This window comes from Plectropomus leopardus, chromosome 18 (assembly GCF_026936395.1).
Source record: "Plectropomus leopardus strain MGB_pleo_1.0 chromosome 18, ASM2693639v1, whole genome shotgun sequence".
Taxonomy (NCBI): Eukaryota; Metazoa; Chordata; class Actinopteri; order Perciformes; family Serranidae; genus Plectropomus; species Plectropomus leopardus.
Window position 1 is genome coordinate 30,531,960 of NC_142193.1, and position 15,541 is coordinate 30,547,500.

At 48.0% G+C, this 15,541-nt stretch overlaps 2 protein-coding genes across 4 annotated transcripts in view; both read left to right on the plus strand.

The window, feature by feature from the left end:
* The first annotated feature begins 373 nt into the window (after positions 1-373).
* cdc27 (cell division cycle 27) lies at positions 374-12,506 on the plus strand. 2 transcript variants are annotated; one of them, XM_088069234.1, is made up of 20 exons: positions 374-563; positions 4,368-4,443; positions 4,536-4,683; positions 5,563-5,688; positions 5,904-6,001; positions 6,143-6,288; positions 6,512-6,732; positions 7,021-7,120; positions 7,332-7,441; positions 8,294-8,393; positions 8,520-8,700; positions 8,996-9,168; positions 9,271-9,423; positions 9,679-9,759; positions 9,915-10,042; positions 10,482-10,599; positions 10,687-10,815; positions 10,978-11,052; positions 11,158-11,287; positions 12,089-12,506. In XM_088069234.1, the coding sequence occupies exons 1-20, from the start codon at positions 537-539 to the stop codon at positions 12,178-12,180; spliced, it is 2,412 nt and encodes an 803-aa protein (XP_087925360.1). In that variant the 5' UTR covers positions 374-536; the 3' UTR covers positions 12,181-12,506. The 2 variants fall into 2 exon arrangements, with proteins under 2 accessions (XP_087925360.1, XP_087925361.1); XM_088069235.1 differs by lacking the exons at positions 374-563; positions 4,368-4,443; positions 4,536-4,683; positions 5,563-5,688 and adding an exon at positions 5,695-5,741.
* Positions 12,507-13,514: 1,008 nt separating this feature from the next.
* crhr1 (corticotropin releasing hormone receptor 1) overlaps positions 13,515-15,541 on the plus strand; it is an 11,402-nt gene continuing 9,375 nt past the window's right edge. For both annotated transcript variants that reach the window (XR_015774844.1, XM_088069262.1), the window contains exon 1: positions 13,515-13,803. Coding sequence is in view for 1 of the 2 variants with exons in the window: in XM_088069262.1 (XP_087925388.1) it covers positions 13,774-13,803 (30 nt within the window). In the remaining variant the exon portion in view is untranslated. The remainder of the gene's footprint in view (positions 13,804-15,541) is intronic.

Below are 15,541 nucleotides of genomic sequence, written 5' to 3' on the forward strand. Positions count from 1 at the left end.
ATCTCAAATAAAAAAAATAAAATAAAAAATAAAGAGATAATTCAAAGATTTAAAAAAAAAACAAAACAAAACAAAACAAAACGATTTTTCGGGAAAACATGCCTTTGAATCCAAAATACAGACATTTAAAGTTCCATGTTCCTCCTCAAACCCAAAATGAAAAAAAAAACATTCCCAGGGTTAAAAAATGTATCTAACATGCCTCCTCTTTCTGCACCACCCCTCCCCCTCATTAATAACGAACAGTCCCTAATAATCCCGCTTTTTTTATCTGACAGTGTCACTTCTCTGTGACGTCACCAGCAGGGGGCGCACCAGCTACTTCGGCTGTTTCCGTTGACAGTCGTTGATCTCCGCCTCGGCGGAGTTCGACAGTGCTCGATAGTGATCGGCAGTGCTCGGCAGAGTTCGGCTGCTAACGGTCGGTGTGTTCAAATGTTCGGCCGCAGCTTGTCCTGCAGACCGGAGTGAAGAAAGAACCGACAGAAAAGAGGGAAACCGACGACCGGAGCCGACACACGGAGCGAGGAGGCGGGATGACGGTGCTGCAGGAACCCGTCCAGGTAAGGAAACCCCTACACCTCGCTGTCACGACCCGAGAGCCCGGAGTTATTGAAGCCCGAGCTGCCTCCTCCGCCCCGGCCTCAGCGGCTGGTCCAGTCCGCGGAGTGAGCCCTCTGCCCGCCACAGGCCCCGCAGACCGCCGCCGGCAGCACGGAGGGTTTTACCGGGTGTTTACCGGGAGCTCCGGTCTGTCGGTCTGTCGGGCTGTCGGCAGGTTTCAGTGTAGTGCCGTTTTGTTTGCTAACGTCAGCCTGGTTTCAGTTCAGATAGCTTCCTTCATGCCGAACCCCTTTTAAAAACCGCTGGTTTTAGGTTTTCGCTCGTGTCCGTGAGCACAGAAACCGAGCAGAGGAACGAGAGTGGGCTGAGGTGATCTGTCCGGTAACACTCGGTGCTTCGGCACAGACCGATGTCACTACATATCTTTTATTTAGGAATTAAAAGGTTAATTTCATGTGTTTGTGTGTCGGTCCTCAGCTGAGGTCAAACCGGCTCTGAGGACGGCAGCACCGGAGCTAACTCCTCTTAAAGTTCACATTCTACCGACACAAACTGGCTCTGACCGAAGACATGTCAGCCGAACATCTCCGTGGACTGGACCGATCGGTGTCCGGTCCGTCAGAGAGACGCGAGTTTCTGCGGAGAGCGGCGGGAGATCAGTTAGTTTATTTCCTAATGGTGCTCTGCGCAGTTAGCTCATGCTAACGCCGCGGCTAACGGTTAGCCAAGCGGCTCCGGTCAGCAGGAAGTGCCCTTTAAAGTTCACAAATAAACATAAATAGGTTCCAGTTTGTAACAAGACCGGCCCCAGACCGGTCTGACCCCAGACCAGTCTGACCCCAGACCGGTCTGACCACAAACCAGTCTGACCCCAGACCAGCAGCCAAGCTAAAGCTAAAGCTAACCAACAACTGTTTGCTAACGCTAACTAACAGCAGCTAGCTGCAGGTTTACACTAATATTACCCATCAGCTGGTTAGCTGCCTTGTCAGCCAGTCACACCAGTAACAGACCCAGTCACGACAGTAACAGACCAGTCACACCAGTAACAGGCCCAGTCACGACAGTTACAGACCAGTCACACCAGTAACAGACCCAATCACGACGGTAACCGACCAGTCACACCAATAATAGACCCAGTCACACCAGTAACAAACCCTGTCACACTGGTAACAGACCAGTTACACCAGTAATCACAGGTTTACTCCCTACATGATTTGATCAGGATGTTGCAATTCTGTGATAATCAATAATTGCTAATCAATAATTGATATACTGAGAGACAGTTAATCGAGGATGCTTCAGGATATCTGTGACTAAAGAAGAGAAAATAAAGCAGTAAATATGTGTTTATTCAAAAATAAAATATTTTAATTTATCATATTTTCACTGTAATTTATTTCCCCAAAGAAAAACTTTGTCAACATCAGTTTTACCAAAAAAAGAAAAGTCTGTTGATTTGACTTCAGCCGTTTGTTGCAACACAGTGAGACCGTACCGTACCGCAGACAGACCGTACCGCAGACGTACCACAGACAGACAGTACCGCAGACGGACCGTACCGCAGACAGACAGTACCGAAGACGGACCATACCGCAGACAGACCGTACCGAAGACGCACTGACTGACAGCATCATGAAATCAGAAATGTAGTTACACCTACAAACTGTTTGTCTGACAGTCTACAAACACGTGTGACTGTTGTCTGTCACAGCGATTTTCAACACATCAGTGAAACACTGAACATGCAGGCATCCTGCTGGTAACACACATGTCTTAAGCGTTGTCTGTTACCATGGTGATGTTTTTGTGGTTGTGGTGCTGCAGTGTGCAGAAGGTCTGCAGCATCTTCTCGCTGTGACACTGGCGTCCTACAGGTGTGTGTGACAGCAGAGTCCTCTGTCAGGTAACATTGTTATTGTTATTAAAGTTTAGGTGTCTCAAGTAAAATCAGCCCTCCGGCTGAACGACTCCTCCTCGCAACGCTCCTCCTCTCTGTGGAGCTCGATTCGGCTGAGTCGGTGGCAAAGCGCCGGGGCGGAGCCTCATCCAGAGGTCAGTGTTTGGAGCAGGGGACAGCAGCGTTTCAGATCTTTGCTCATGCTGAAGGAGATGGACTGAGTTATCGTCAGAGTTGGATGGTAGTTTTGCCAGAGTGTGTCCATTGTTGGTTGATTTTCAGCAGAGCTGGCGAACGCTCCGTCAGGATGGTGGCGTGTGATGTGAGCCTTCATGCTCGGAGTGTTTTCATATTATCCGAGTCCATCTTTCCCTCTGTGTTAAAAAGTCCAAAATAAGCACAGATGTTTGATATGAGGGCTGACGGTATGTTTCTGCTTTCTTTGTCCAGTGATGAACTTCCTGCTAACCTCACCAAAATAAGGGCTCAGCACCATCTACTGGATTTTATTATTCTCGAAATAAAAAGTGTAAAATGGGTCTTTGCAAAAATGAATTATGTTTATGATAAAAGATCGATACTTGAAATCTGAGTATCGAGGCAGTATTGCCACGCAAAGTGTCGCCATACTGTGCTGTATCTGATTTTTTTTCCACCCCAAATAACAACCAGTAAAAACAAACCAGATGAACCAGTAATAAAATGAAGTGTGCTGTGGTCTGGCGAGTCCATGTCTCAGTAGGGCTGTTGAAAGAACGCATTCCAGTCATGTTTTGACAGAAAACACGAACAGCCAATGATAATAAGAATAGCGCCACGGAGAGCCAAATGCAGTGAACAACTTTGACTGTCGAACAGCTGAGTGTTTGACAGCCACAGCAATGAAACAGCTACATTTGCCGGGGTGGAAAGTGACTTCTTTAGACTTCTACAGACGACTTTGTGTTAGTTTCAGCTTTAATCAGACTTTGGATGAATTATTTAGAAACACCAGGACGCATCGCTCTGTGTCTCATCCAGCCGCTCGCGCTGACCTTTCATTATTATTTCCAGCGGCAGCTGTAATGTTTTGGGGGCCTGGGGCCACAAACACATGACCTTATGTTCACCCTTTTCACATTTATTTTCACTCAAAAGTTTTTAATTCCTGAGTAAAATGATTAATAGCACAGAAGTTTGACAGAAGTTGAAGTCAGAGTCCTGCAGTCAGGAGAGGTTGGCCTATTATCAGCACAATGTGCTTAAATTTACCTGAAGTTTGTTTAAGATTGAGCTTTTCATTTTTATATAATGCTGGAAAGTTTAAATAATAATAAATCATATGTTTGTTACACTCCAACACACCATGGTCACATGAAACTGTCAGTGAACAATGAGGTCAAAAAACAAACAAAAAAAAGCAAAAAGCAAAATAATCGTTCTTTAATCAAAATCAAAGTAAAATGGTTAATTAATCATGATATTTTAGTTGAATCGGTCCTCCAGTTGGTGATGCCTGTTCTACAGTATATTTGTCATGTTTGATGTCTGACAGAAAATAAATATTATATATTATATATATATTATATATATAATAAAAACAAAAACATAATGAAAGCCTAAACCAAAACAAAACAAATCCCAAAATAATTTTTAAAAAAATCCCTGGAGCGAAAGAGTAAATAAACAAACTGAGTGTTTATTTACTCTGTGTGTGTCTGTCTGACCGTAAACCTGTCTGTCTTTCTGGCTGTAAACCTGTCTGTCTCTCTGGCTGTCTGTCTGACTGTAAACCTGTCTGTCTCTCTGGCTGTCTGTCTGACAGTAAACCTGTCTGTCTCTCTGGCTGTCTGTCTGACAGTAAACCTGTCTGTCTCTCTGGCTGTCTGTCTGACCGTAAACCTGTCTGTTTCTCTGTCCTCAGGCTGCAGTGTGGCAGGCTCTGAACCACTACGCCTACCTGGACGCAGTTTTCCTCGCTGAGAGACTCTACGCTGAAGGTAACAGCTGTCTGACTCTCTGAACACCTGTCTGTCTGTCTGCCTGTCTGTCTCTCTGAGCAGCTGTCTCTCTGTCCACCTGTCTGTCTCAGTGAGGTCGGAGGAGGCCCTCTACCTTTTGGCCACATGTTATTACCGCTCGGGGAAGCCGTACAAAGCGTACCGACTGCTGAAGGCTCACAGCTGCTCCACGCCGCAGGTTCGATTCCTGCTGGCAAAGTGCTGCGTCGAACTCAGCAAGTACGAACACACACACAAACACACACACACACACAGACACAAATAGACACACACACACACACTGTGTTTTTGGTGTGTGTGTGTGTGTGGTTGGTTTTGGACAGTGCAGGTGTCATCAGGTGTCAGGACGTCTCCTGTCAGGACTGTAAACCGTAGAGTAGCTGTTAGCTGTAACTGTAAACGGTAGAGTAGCTGGTAGCTGAAACTGTAAACCATAGAGTAGCTGTTAGCTTTAACTGTAAACCGTAGAGTAGCTGTTAGCTGTAACTGTAAACCGTAGAGTAGCTGTTAGCTGGTTAGCTGTAACTGTAAACGGTAGAGTAGCTGTTAGCTGTAACTGTAAACCGTAGAGTAGCTGTTAGCTTTAACTGTAAACCGTAGAGTAGCTGTTAGCTGTAACTGTAAACCGTAGAGTAGCTGTTAGCTGTAACTGTAAACGGTAGAGTAGCTGTTAGCTGTAACTGTAAACGGTAGAGTAGCTGTTAGCTGTAACTGTAAACCGTAGAGTAGCTGTTAGCTGTAACTGTATACCGTAGAGTAGCTGTTAGCTGTAACTGTAAACGGTAGAGTAGCTGTTAGCTGTAACTGTAAACCGTAGAGTAGCTGTTAGCTGTAACTGTATACCGTAGAGTAGCTGTAGTAACTCAATATTAACTATGACCCGTAAACAACAACAACACAGTCTGTTTGTAAATGTTTCAGTGGTTTAAGTTTGTTTCCTCCTGTGGACTGAAGACAGCGTCACCATGGATACACATCAGTGACCTCACAGTCACCTTTCTGTCTCTTTCTCCAACTGTCCATCTCTCTCCGCCTGTCTGTCTGTCTCTCTTCACGTCTCTCTCCACCTGTCTGTCTCTCTATCTGTCTGTCTTTCAGGTTGGCTGAAGGAGAACAGGTTCTGATTGGTGGAGTGCTGAATAAACAGAAGAGTCAGGATGACATCATCACAGAGTTTGGAGACTCCGCCTCCTTCACATTGTCCTTACTGGGACACATTTACTGGTAAGACCCAGCTGTTCCAGTCTGTCTCTGTCCTTACTGGGACACATTTACTGGTAAGACCCAGCTGTCCCAGTCTGTCACTGGTGTTCACACATACACCAGCAGCTGTCCACAGGAAACTGTTTATGACTTATTAATGACCTGTCTGTCTGCCTGTCTGTCCTTCTGTCTCTCTGACCTGTCTGTCTCTCTGACCCGTCTGTCTGGTGGAGCAGTAAGACAGACCGTGTTGCTAAAGGTGCAGAGTGTTTCCAGAGAAGTTTAACCCTCAACCCGTTCCTCTGGTCGCCGTTCCAGAACCTCTGTCACTTAGGTAACACACACACACACACACACACACACACACACACACACACACACACACACACACACACACACTTGTGCAGGTGACCTGTATGACCCTGATCATGTGACCGTCCTGTCTCTGAGATGTGCGTTGTGGTCTGTGTTCCAGGAGAGAAACCAGATCCAGATCAGGTCTTTAGGTTGTCCTCTTTACAGAACTCTTCTATAGCCCCGCCCCCACCATCCATTAGCCCCGCCCAAAATCCTTCCCACCGGCTCGACACCGCCCTCATGGAGACGCCGCAGGACACACTGGTAGGCCCTGCCTACGCACCTGACACCACACATGTAATCAGATTACTGAGCTGGTTCTCATCTGATAATCAGATTGAATGATCAGATTATGGAGCTGGTTCTAGTCTGATAATCAGATTAAATAATCAGATTACTGAGCTGGTTTTCATTTGATAATCAGATTGAATGATCAGATTACGGAGCTGGTTTCAATCTGATGGATTAAATGTGTTTTTCTCTTCAGGAGTTGAATCGTTTGAATCTAGAATCATCGAACGGAAAGCTGACATCTGATTTGTCGGTTTCCTACATTGACTCCTCCCTCATCTCCCCGGAGACTGGCTCCTTATTGGGGAACACAGTTTCCATGGCATCAGCTGGCTCCTTATTGGCTAAACAGAACAAGCCCAAAAGTGGGCGGAGTTTACTGGGTGGCCCTGCAGCACTCAGCCCACTGACGCCCAGGTGAGTTACATACACCTGTACAAGTAAAAGTTGCAGGTACAGGTGTGTCAGTTTACCTGTGCGTCATTTTACCTGTCTGTCACTGTGCCTGTGTATCGGTTTACCTGTGTGTCGGTTTACCTGTGTGTCGGTTTACCTGTGTGTCGGTTTACCTGTGTGTCGGTTTACCTGTGTGTCTGACAGTGCTCATATAGAACTCTGTGACATTACAGATAACACTTGACTGTGTATTTTGTGTGTGTGTTTGTGTGTTTATTGTGTATATTGTGTGTATGTGTGTATGTGTAGTTTTGGTATCCTGCCCCTGGAGCCCAGCCCTGGAGACCCCACATATCTACAGAACTATTCAGCTACCATGGAAACCCAAACTACAGCTCCCAGCAAGAAGGTACACACACCTGATACACACACACACACACCTGATACACACTCCTGATCCTCACCTGTCTGTCTCTCCTCACCTGACTGTCTCTCTCCACCCGTTTGTCTCTCTCCTCACCTGTTTTTACAACATTTTGGTCAACCTTGGTTGTTTTTAAATGTGCTATGTAAATAAATTTGACCTTGACCTTGTCCCTCTTTACCTGTCTGTCTCTCAGTCCGTCTCCAGGATCAGTCAGTCCAAGTCTGTCTTCAGTCAGAGCGGTAACAGCAGAGATGTCCTGCCCATCCCCTTCAACCAATCACAGACCTCGGCTCCTCATACCAGGTGACCATCGTCCTCCGTCCTCCATTGGAGGACAAACGGAAAGACCGATAGACAGCATCAGACAGACAAAGACAGGTGGACAGGTGGACTCCTGTCTGCCCCAGTGTCAGACAGACAGACAGAGACAGATGGGCAGGTGGAGTGTCTCCCTGAGTGTGTATTTGTAATAAAACAATAAAGTTTATCAGTTTGAACTGTAGAGACCTGCTCAGCTCTGTTTACCTTTAACCATGGATGGATATATAAATAGATGTATATGTATAGAGTGTCCGTGTGTGTGTGTATAGATAGATACATAGATGTATAGGGCAGTCTGGATACAGTTTTGTGACACATGAGGCAGAAAGTCATTAAAATATGCAGATCTACAACTCACAGAGCAGCGCACTTCAGACGCACTACAGCCGAGTGTGCCCGAGTTAGCCCGAGTGTGCCCGAGTGTGCCCGAGTGTGTCCGAGTGTGCCCGAGTTAGCCCGAGTGTGCCCGAGCAGGTAACTCTAGCCGGCGGAGTGACTTCTAGATTAGCGCTTTGCCAGCTTGCACGGCGGTCTAAAAACTTAAATCTTTCGGCTCTTTCAGACTTTCCAAACGTTACTGGGTTAGGTTGAACCGGATGGATTAAATCAGAGACCGTAGACGTTTCACTCACAACAAATGATTCACTGATGTCTGTTTCCTGATGGAAGTCAATGAGGAAAAGTCTTTCTGGGTCAGAGGGTGTCATGTGACCGAACCGGACCTGTAATTCATCAACAGAGCCCGGAGCACTTCCTGTGGCCGTGGTTTGTCTGTCTGATAACCTGTCTGTCTGATGACCTGTCTCCCTGTCTGATGACCTGTCTGTCTCTCAGTGGCTCCCCTCAGGTCCTCAGTCCCAGTATGTCCGGTCCTCCAAATGTTCAGCCCAGAAGAAGCTCCAGATTGTTTACCAGCGCCAGCTCCACTGCCAAGGTACCATCAGGACTAATGCAGTACTACTGCAGTACTATCACTGCAGTGTGCGAATAATAATACATGTAATGTGTGTGTTTTTTTGTGTGTGTGTGTGTGTGTGTGTGTGTGTGTGTGTGTGTGCAGGAGAACAGTAAGAAGTTAAAGATGAAGTTTCCCACAAAGATCCCAAACAGGAAAACAAAATGTAAATCAGCAAAGACGACAAACAGCAGCAACCTGAACGAGAGTCTGGACATCCTGAGACTGGATCCCAGTCTGAGTCTGCCTGACACCAAGATCCCCCAGTACCAGAGGGCCGCCGCAGGTAATACTGCTGATACTGTAACATACTGCAGTACTAATATTGCTGATACTATCACATACTGCAGTCTGAGTCTGCCTGACACCCCCAGTGCCAGAGGGCCGCCGTAGGTAATACTACTGCTGATACTGTTTTGTACTGCAGTACTAATACTACCGATACTATGCAATACTGCAGAGATAATACTGCTGATACTATCAGATACTGCAGTACTCCCCCAGTAGCAGAGAGGGCAGACATGTTGTTTGATGTGATCTGTAACAGGAAGTCACTGTGACATCATCGTCTCTGTTGACAGACAGCGTGATGGCGTTGCTACGGGAACTGGGCCGTGGTTACCAGGCGCTCTGCTCCTACAACTGCAGAGACGCCATCAACATCCTGACCTCCCTCCCACCCCAGCACTACAACACCGGCTGGGTCCTCACACACATCGGCAGGGCCTACTTCGAACTGGCCGAGTACACACAGGTAACACACCTGAGACAGGTCACACACTCCTGACACAGTTTACACACACACACCTGAGACAGGTGACACACACACCTGAGTGATGATGTCATGTGTCTGTAGGCGGAGCGTCTGTTCAGCGAGGTGCGCAGGATCGAGTCGTTCCGAGTCGAGGGTATGGAGATCTACTCCACCACCCTGTGGCACCTGCAGAAAGACGTGGCCCTGTCCGCCCTGTCCAAAGACCTGACAGACATGGACAAGAACTGTCCCGAGGTTGGTAATACACCTGTCCACACACTGTCCTGAGGTTAGGACTACATCTGTCCACTTGTCCACTTGTTGACACTCTGTCCTCAGTTTAAAGGATTGTGGTGTCTTTTTAAGATGTTGACTGTTGTTATTTTTCTTTAAAGACAAAGTTCTCCGTCACACAACTGTCTGTCTCTCTGATTATCTGTCGTTCTGCTGACCTGTCTGTCCCTCTGCTGACCTGTCTGTCTGTGAGCTGACCTGTCTGTCTCTCTGCAGGCCTGGTGTGTAGCAGGAAATTGTTTCAGTCTTCAGAGGGAACATGACATCGCCATCAAGTTCTTCCAGAGAGCCATCCAGGTGAGTCACTGTTACCATGGATACCACGGTTAGACTGGCTGTCTCACCCACTGCCTCACCTGTTTGAAGCTCTGACTGTTTAGTATGAGGGACTTAATTCAACAGCAGGACACTTCTGTCCTCCTGTCTGTCTCTCTGACCTGTCTGTCCCTCAGGTGGACCCTGGTTTTGCGTATGCCTACACTCTGTTGGGACATGAGTTCGTCCTGACGGAGGAGTTGGACCGAGCGCTCGCCTGCTTCAGGAACGCCATAAGAGTCAACAACAGACACTACAACGCCTGGTAACCATGGCAACCACCGTGGACTGCACTGTGTAACACTCAGCACCTGACCAGAGTTTCACTGTGTCCTCATGTCTCTGTATGTCCCTGTCCCGCTCTGTCTCTCTCTCTGTCCCTCTGTCCTTCTGTGTCCCTGTCCGTCCCTCTCTGTCTCTCTCTGTCACTGTTCCTCTGTCCCTGTCTCTCTCTGTTCTTCTCTGTCCCTCTCTGTGTCTCTCTCTGTCTTTCTGTGTGTTTTTCTCTGTTTCTGTCTCTCTCTGTCCTCCTCTGTCTGTCTCTGTCACTCCCTCTCTGTGCCTCTGTCTCTATCCCCTCTCTCTGCCCCTGTCTGTCCCCCTGTGTGTCCATCCATTTCTGTCCCTCTCTGTCTCTCTGTCCCTCTCTGTCCCTCTCTCTCTCTCTCTGTCTGTCCCTGTGTGTCCCCTGTCTGTGTGTCCAGGTATGGTCTGGGGATGATCTACTACAAACAGGAGAAGTTTAATCTGGCAGAGATCCACTTTAAGAAGGCGCTGAGCATCAACCCTCAGAGCTCCGTGCTGCTCTGCCACATCGGAGTGGTACGTTAGCACGTTAGCATCGTCCTGCTAACAGACGCTACCTGATCAACAGTGACCATACCTGTGTGTGTGTGTGTGTGTGCGCAGGTGCAGCATGCGTTAAAGAAGTCAGATGCAGCTTTAGAGACTCTGAACAGAGCCATCGGGATCGACCCCAAAAACCCGCTCTGCAAGTTCCACCGAGCCTCCATCCTGTTCGCCAACGACAAGTACAAGGTAATCAATACCGATCAGTACTTCTGTACTGTTAATTAACGACATGTACATGGCAATCACTGCTGATTGATACTGACCAGTAACGACAAGGACAAGGTAATCAATGTCCTGTCTGTCTCTCTCTCACCTGTCTCTCTCTCTCACCTGTCTGTCTCTCTGCAGGCGGCTCTGCAGGAGTTGGAGGAGCTGAAACAGATTGTTCCCAAAGAGTCTCTGGTTTACTTCCTCATAGGAAAGGTACGATACAGATCAATACATACATCAGTAGTTTAACCGCCGTGTTTAGTCTCAGGTGTCCAGCAGTGAAAGGGTTAACAGCATTAACTGCCGTCTGTCTGTCAGGTGTATAAGAAGCTGGGTCAGACTCACCTGGCTCTGATGAACTTCAGCTGGGCGATGGATCTGGATCCTAAAGGAGCCAACAACCAGATCAAAGAGGCCATCGACAAGAGATACCTACCCGAGGACGAAGGTGAGACACGCTCTGGAGAGCTGAGACAGGGTCCAGACAGGTGAGACAGAACCCAGGGGAGGTGAGACAGGTACAGAGCCCCTGAAGAGGTGAAACAGGTACAGGACAACCTTGTCTCTCTCTCCACCTGTCTCTTTCTCTCTCTCTCTCTCTTCACCTGTGTGTATCTCTCTCTTTCTCTCCACCTGTCTCTCACAAATGGAGGAGGACACAAGTGTTTTGATGAACAGGGCCGGTGGGTTCAGGGCCGGTGGGTTCGGGGGTCGGTAGGTTCAGGGCCGGTGGGTTCGGGGCCGGTGGGTTCGGGGCCGCTGGGTTCGGGGGCCGGTAGGTTCAGGGCCGCTGGGTTCAGGGCCGGTGGGTTCGGGGCCGGTGGACCCTGAGTTACTGTTGAAGGGGCTGGTCTCTGTTCTGTGCCTGACGGCTGAGTATCAATACTGTAATCTTGTTAATGACCTCCATGTGTGTAAAAAGATGTGGTGAGTTTGCAGCTTAACAGGAAGTGAACAGATTATCTGTTTATAAAAAGTGATGAGACGATTTTATTTTTTGTGTGTGTGTGTGTGTGTGTGTGTGTGTGTGTGTGTGTGTTGGGTATAGGGGGGTGTGTGGTGTCTTGCTGCAATAAGTGGCGGACATGTTTTAATAAAGGTGGTTAAAAGTCAAAATCTCTCTGTCTCTTTACCTGTCTCTCCCTCCACCTGTCCCTCTCTCTCCACCTGTCCCTCTTTCTCCACCTGTCCCTCTCTCTCCACCTGTCCCTCTCTCTCCACCTGTCTCTCTCTCTCTCTGCCTGTCTAGCTGCGGAGGTGGATGACAGTCAGGACAGCAGCATAATGACGGATGCCGATGACACGCAGCTCCACACAGCGGAGAGTGATGACGTCCTTTAACCCCGCCCTTGACACAGACCCCGCCCCCTGCTCGAGCCAAGACCCGCCCTTGGCGGCTGGAGGAGTACTGTTGCTAGGCAACATTCTGACAGACAGGTCTTCAGTCGAGCTCCACCCCAGCCGTCCTCCCTGTTCTTTGATTGGCTGAAACAGACTGCTGCTGCCCCGAAGCCCCGCCCCTTTCTCGTATGTCATTGAGCTCGCCGTCTGACATCATCGAGCTCGCCCTCTGACATCACTGAGCTCGCCCTCTGACATCACCGCTGTTTTTTATGTTCTTTTTATCATCGTTACGGAAATAAACCAATAAAAACCTGTAAACCCCGCCCACTGCTGTCTGTCTACTTCCTGCTTCCAACAGCCAATCAGAGCCGTTGATGGAACCGGGTGAGTCACCTTTGATTCTTTAACCTTTGTCAGGTGAGAGTTCAGGTGTGACCTCAGCAGGTGGCAGCGGACAACCGCAGAGGAAGAAGACGTCAACCAGGTGAGACACAGCTGAAAGACAGACAGACAAGTGAGAGACAGACAGGAGACAGTGTCTCAGATTGTGCTGCTCCTGCAGTGTTCAGACTGATTGTCTTTCAGCTGCAGAGACAAAGTCACACACACACACACACACACACACACACACACACACACACACACACACACACACAGAGTAACACACACTCAGAGTGAACTTTTTAGTTTGGAGTATTATTCACTACCATGGAGACGCTGAACTGTACTGCAGACAGACAGCAGGGGGCGACACACACACACACACACACACACTTAAAGTAACACACAGTGTATCTGTATATACACACTCAACAGTTACATTGTGGGGGGGGGGGGCTGCCATGTTTACATACTCTAACATGTTTATGTGTTCTAATGTTAACACGTTTGTGTTCTAACATGTTTACGTATTCTGACATGTTGACGTGTCTATGTTCTGTCATGTTTAAGTGTTGTAACATGTTTGTTTGTGTTCTAACATGTTTGTTTGTGTTCTAACATGTTTGTTTGTGTTCTAACATGTTTACGCGTATTAACACGTGTTCTGACGTGTTTACGTGTTTACGTGTCCTGAAACACGTTTGAACAGAAACATTGAATCTGTTTTTAAAACTTGATGTTTGTTTTTATAATAAAACTGACAATCGGCTGCTGATTGAACTGTTAATCAGAACCAGTCAGTGGATCAATAATCAATCACCGATCAGTAATCTATCACAGATCAATAATCAATCCGATTTTTAAAAAATCAATCAGCAGATTAATTGATGGGAACAGTGCCCCCCCCTTTCTCTCACTCTCTCTGATTGGCTCGCGCTATGCAGCAGCCTCCTCCCGGCAGCGCGCGCTTCTCCGGTGTGTCAGTGTTCCGGTGTGGACCCGCAGTCCCTCACCAGGACCAGGACAGACCGGGACCAGGACAGACGCGGACTCCTCTGGCTGGTTTCTGCTCCGGCTCGGCTCGGCTCTTCTGTCCCGGCTCGGATCGACATGATGCGGGACTCAAACGGGACCGAAGCGTGCGGGACGAGGCCGTGAACAGCGGGACTCCCGCGTGCCAAGGCGCGCGTGACCGTGCGGATTCAATGAATGACGGAGATGAAAAATCTACTGAGCCAGGTGAGCGCGCGCGCGCGTGTGTGTAAGTGAGTGTGTAAGTGAGTGTGTGTGCGTGGAGGATGATAACATTAAAGTTTGTTTCATGTTCAAATGATTTGGGGTAAAAGTTACAGTGACGCGCGCTCGGCCGCGCGCACAGCTGAGGTCAGTTTCAGATGAATGAAGATCATAAACACGTAATAACAAACAAACAACAACAATAAACAGAGACAAACAGCACACTGTGTGTGTGTGTGTGTGTGTGTGTGTGTGTGCCCGTGTGTGTGTGTGTGTGTGTGTGTGTGTGTGTGTGTGTGTGTGTGTGTGTGTGTGTCGGGTCCACCGGGGTCTGTTGTTTGTTGTTGTTCTTATCAACACAGATAAACAACAACAGACATTTGAGTTATGAATCAGTTCTGAGGATCAACAGATTGATTCTGTTTCTATAGCAGCAACTTTCATCAACTCAATGCAACATTATCACCTCACTGAGGCAGCAGGCAACATTATCACCTCACTGAGGCAGCAGGCAACATTATCACCTCACTGAGGTCAACGGGCAACATTATCACCTCACTGAGGCAGCAGGCAACATTATCACCTCACTGAGGCAGCAGGCAACATTATCACCTCACTGAGGCAGCAGGCAACATTATCACCTCACTGAGGTCAACGGGCAACATTATCACCTCACTGAGGTCACGGGGCAACATTATCACCTCACTGAGGTCACGGGGCAACATTATCACCTCACTGAGGCAGCAGGCAACATTATCACCTCACTGAGGCAACAGTATCACCTCACTAAGGTCAACGGGCAACAGTATCACCTCACTGAGGTCACCGGGCAACATTATCACCTCACTGAGGCAGCAGGCAACATTATCACCTCACTGAGGCAGCAGGCAACATTATCACCTCACTGAGGCAGCAGGCAACATTATCACCTCACTCAGGTCAACGGGCAACATTATCACTTCACTGAGGTCAACAGGCAACATTATCGCCTCACTGAGGCAACATTATCATCTCACTGAGGTCAACGGGCAACATTTTTAAGAAAAAAAAATGAACAAAAGTTTGTAAAGAACTGTTTTTCTATTTAAAAAATTAAATAGATTTTAATTTTTTAAAATTTTTTTTCTGATTGGTTAGTTTCAGACTGGCTCCTTCACAATAAAAGCTTGGTGTAGCGACAGGATGAGGGCTGCAGTTATTCTTCGTCAGTCAGACTGACAGCAGCCGTCTGATGTTTCTATGACGACTGACTCACCACAGCGCCACCACACACACGCACACACACACACACACACACACACACACACACGTCTGACTCGTGGCTCCATGAATCGTTTTAATCCACCTGGTTTTCACATCGAGTGTCGCAAACACCTCGAATCACCGAGTGAGAGGATCAGACCCCCCCGGGGCCCCGGGCCCCGAGCCCAGGCTGACCATATGGTGATCTGGACGCTGAACATGTGACTGAACAGCTGATGCATGCCGCTGCCTCTGTCTCCGTTTCTATTGATTCTTAGTATTGGTGACAGTATTGATCATTGATCAGGAGTCATCTCTGAGCTAGCGGCTTATGTTTAATGTAAATTTAAACTGGTTCTGGATGTGGGTCCGAGCTGCACAATCGACCAATGAGAGCAGAGCTCCTCCTGGAAACTGAACACTTCCTGTGAAACAACAAACAGCCAGAAGGCCGAGAGCGAGCTGCTGACAGCGAGGAGCTAAAAATAACCACGAGACG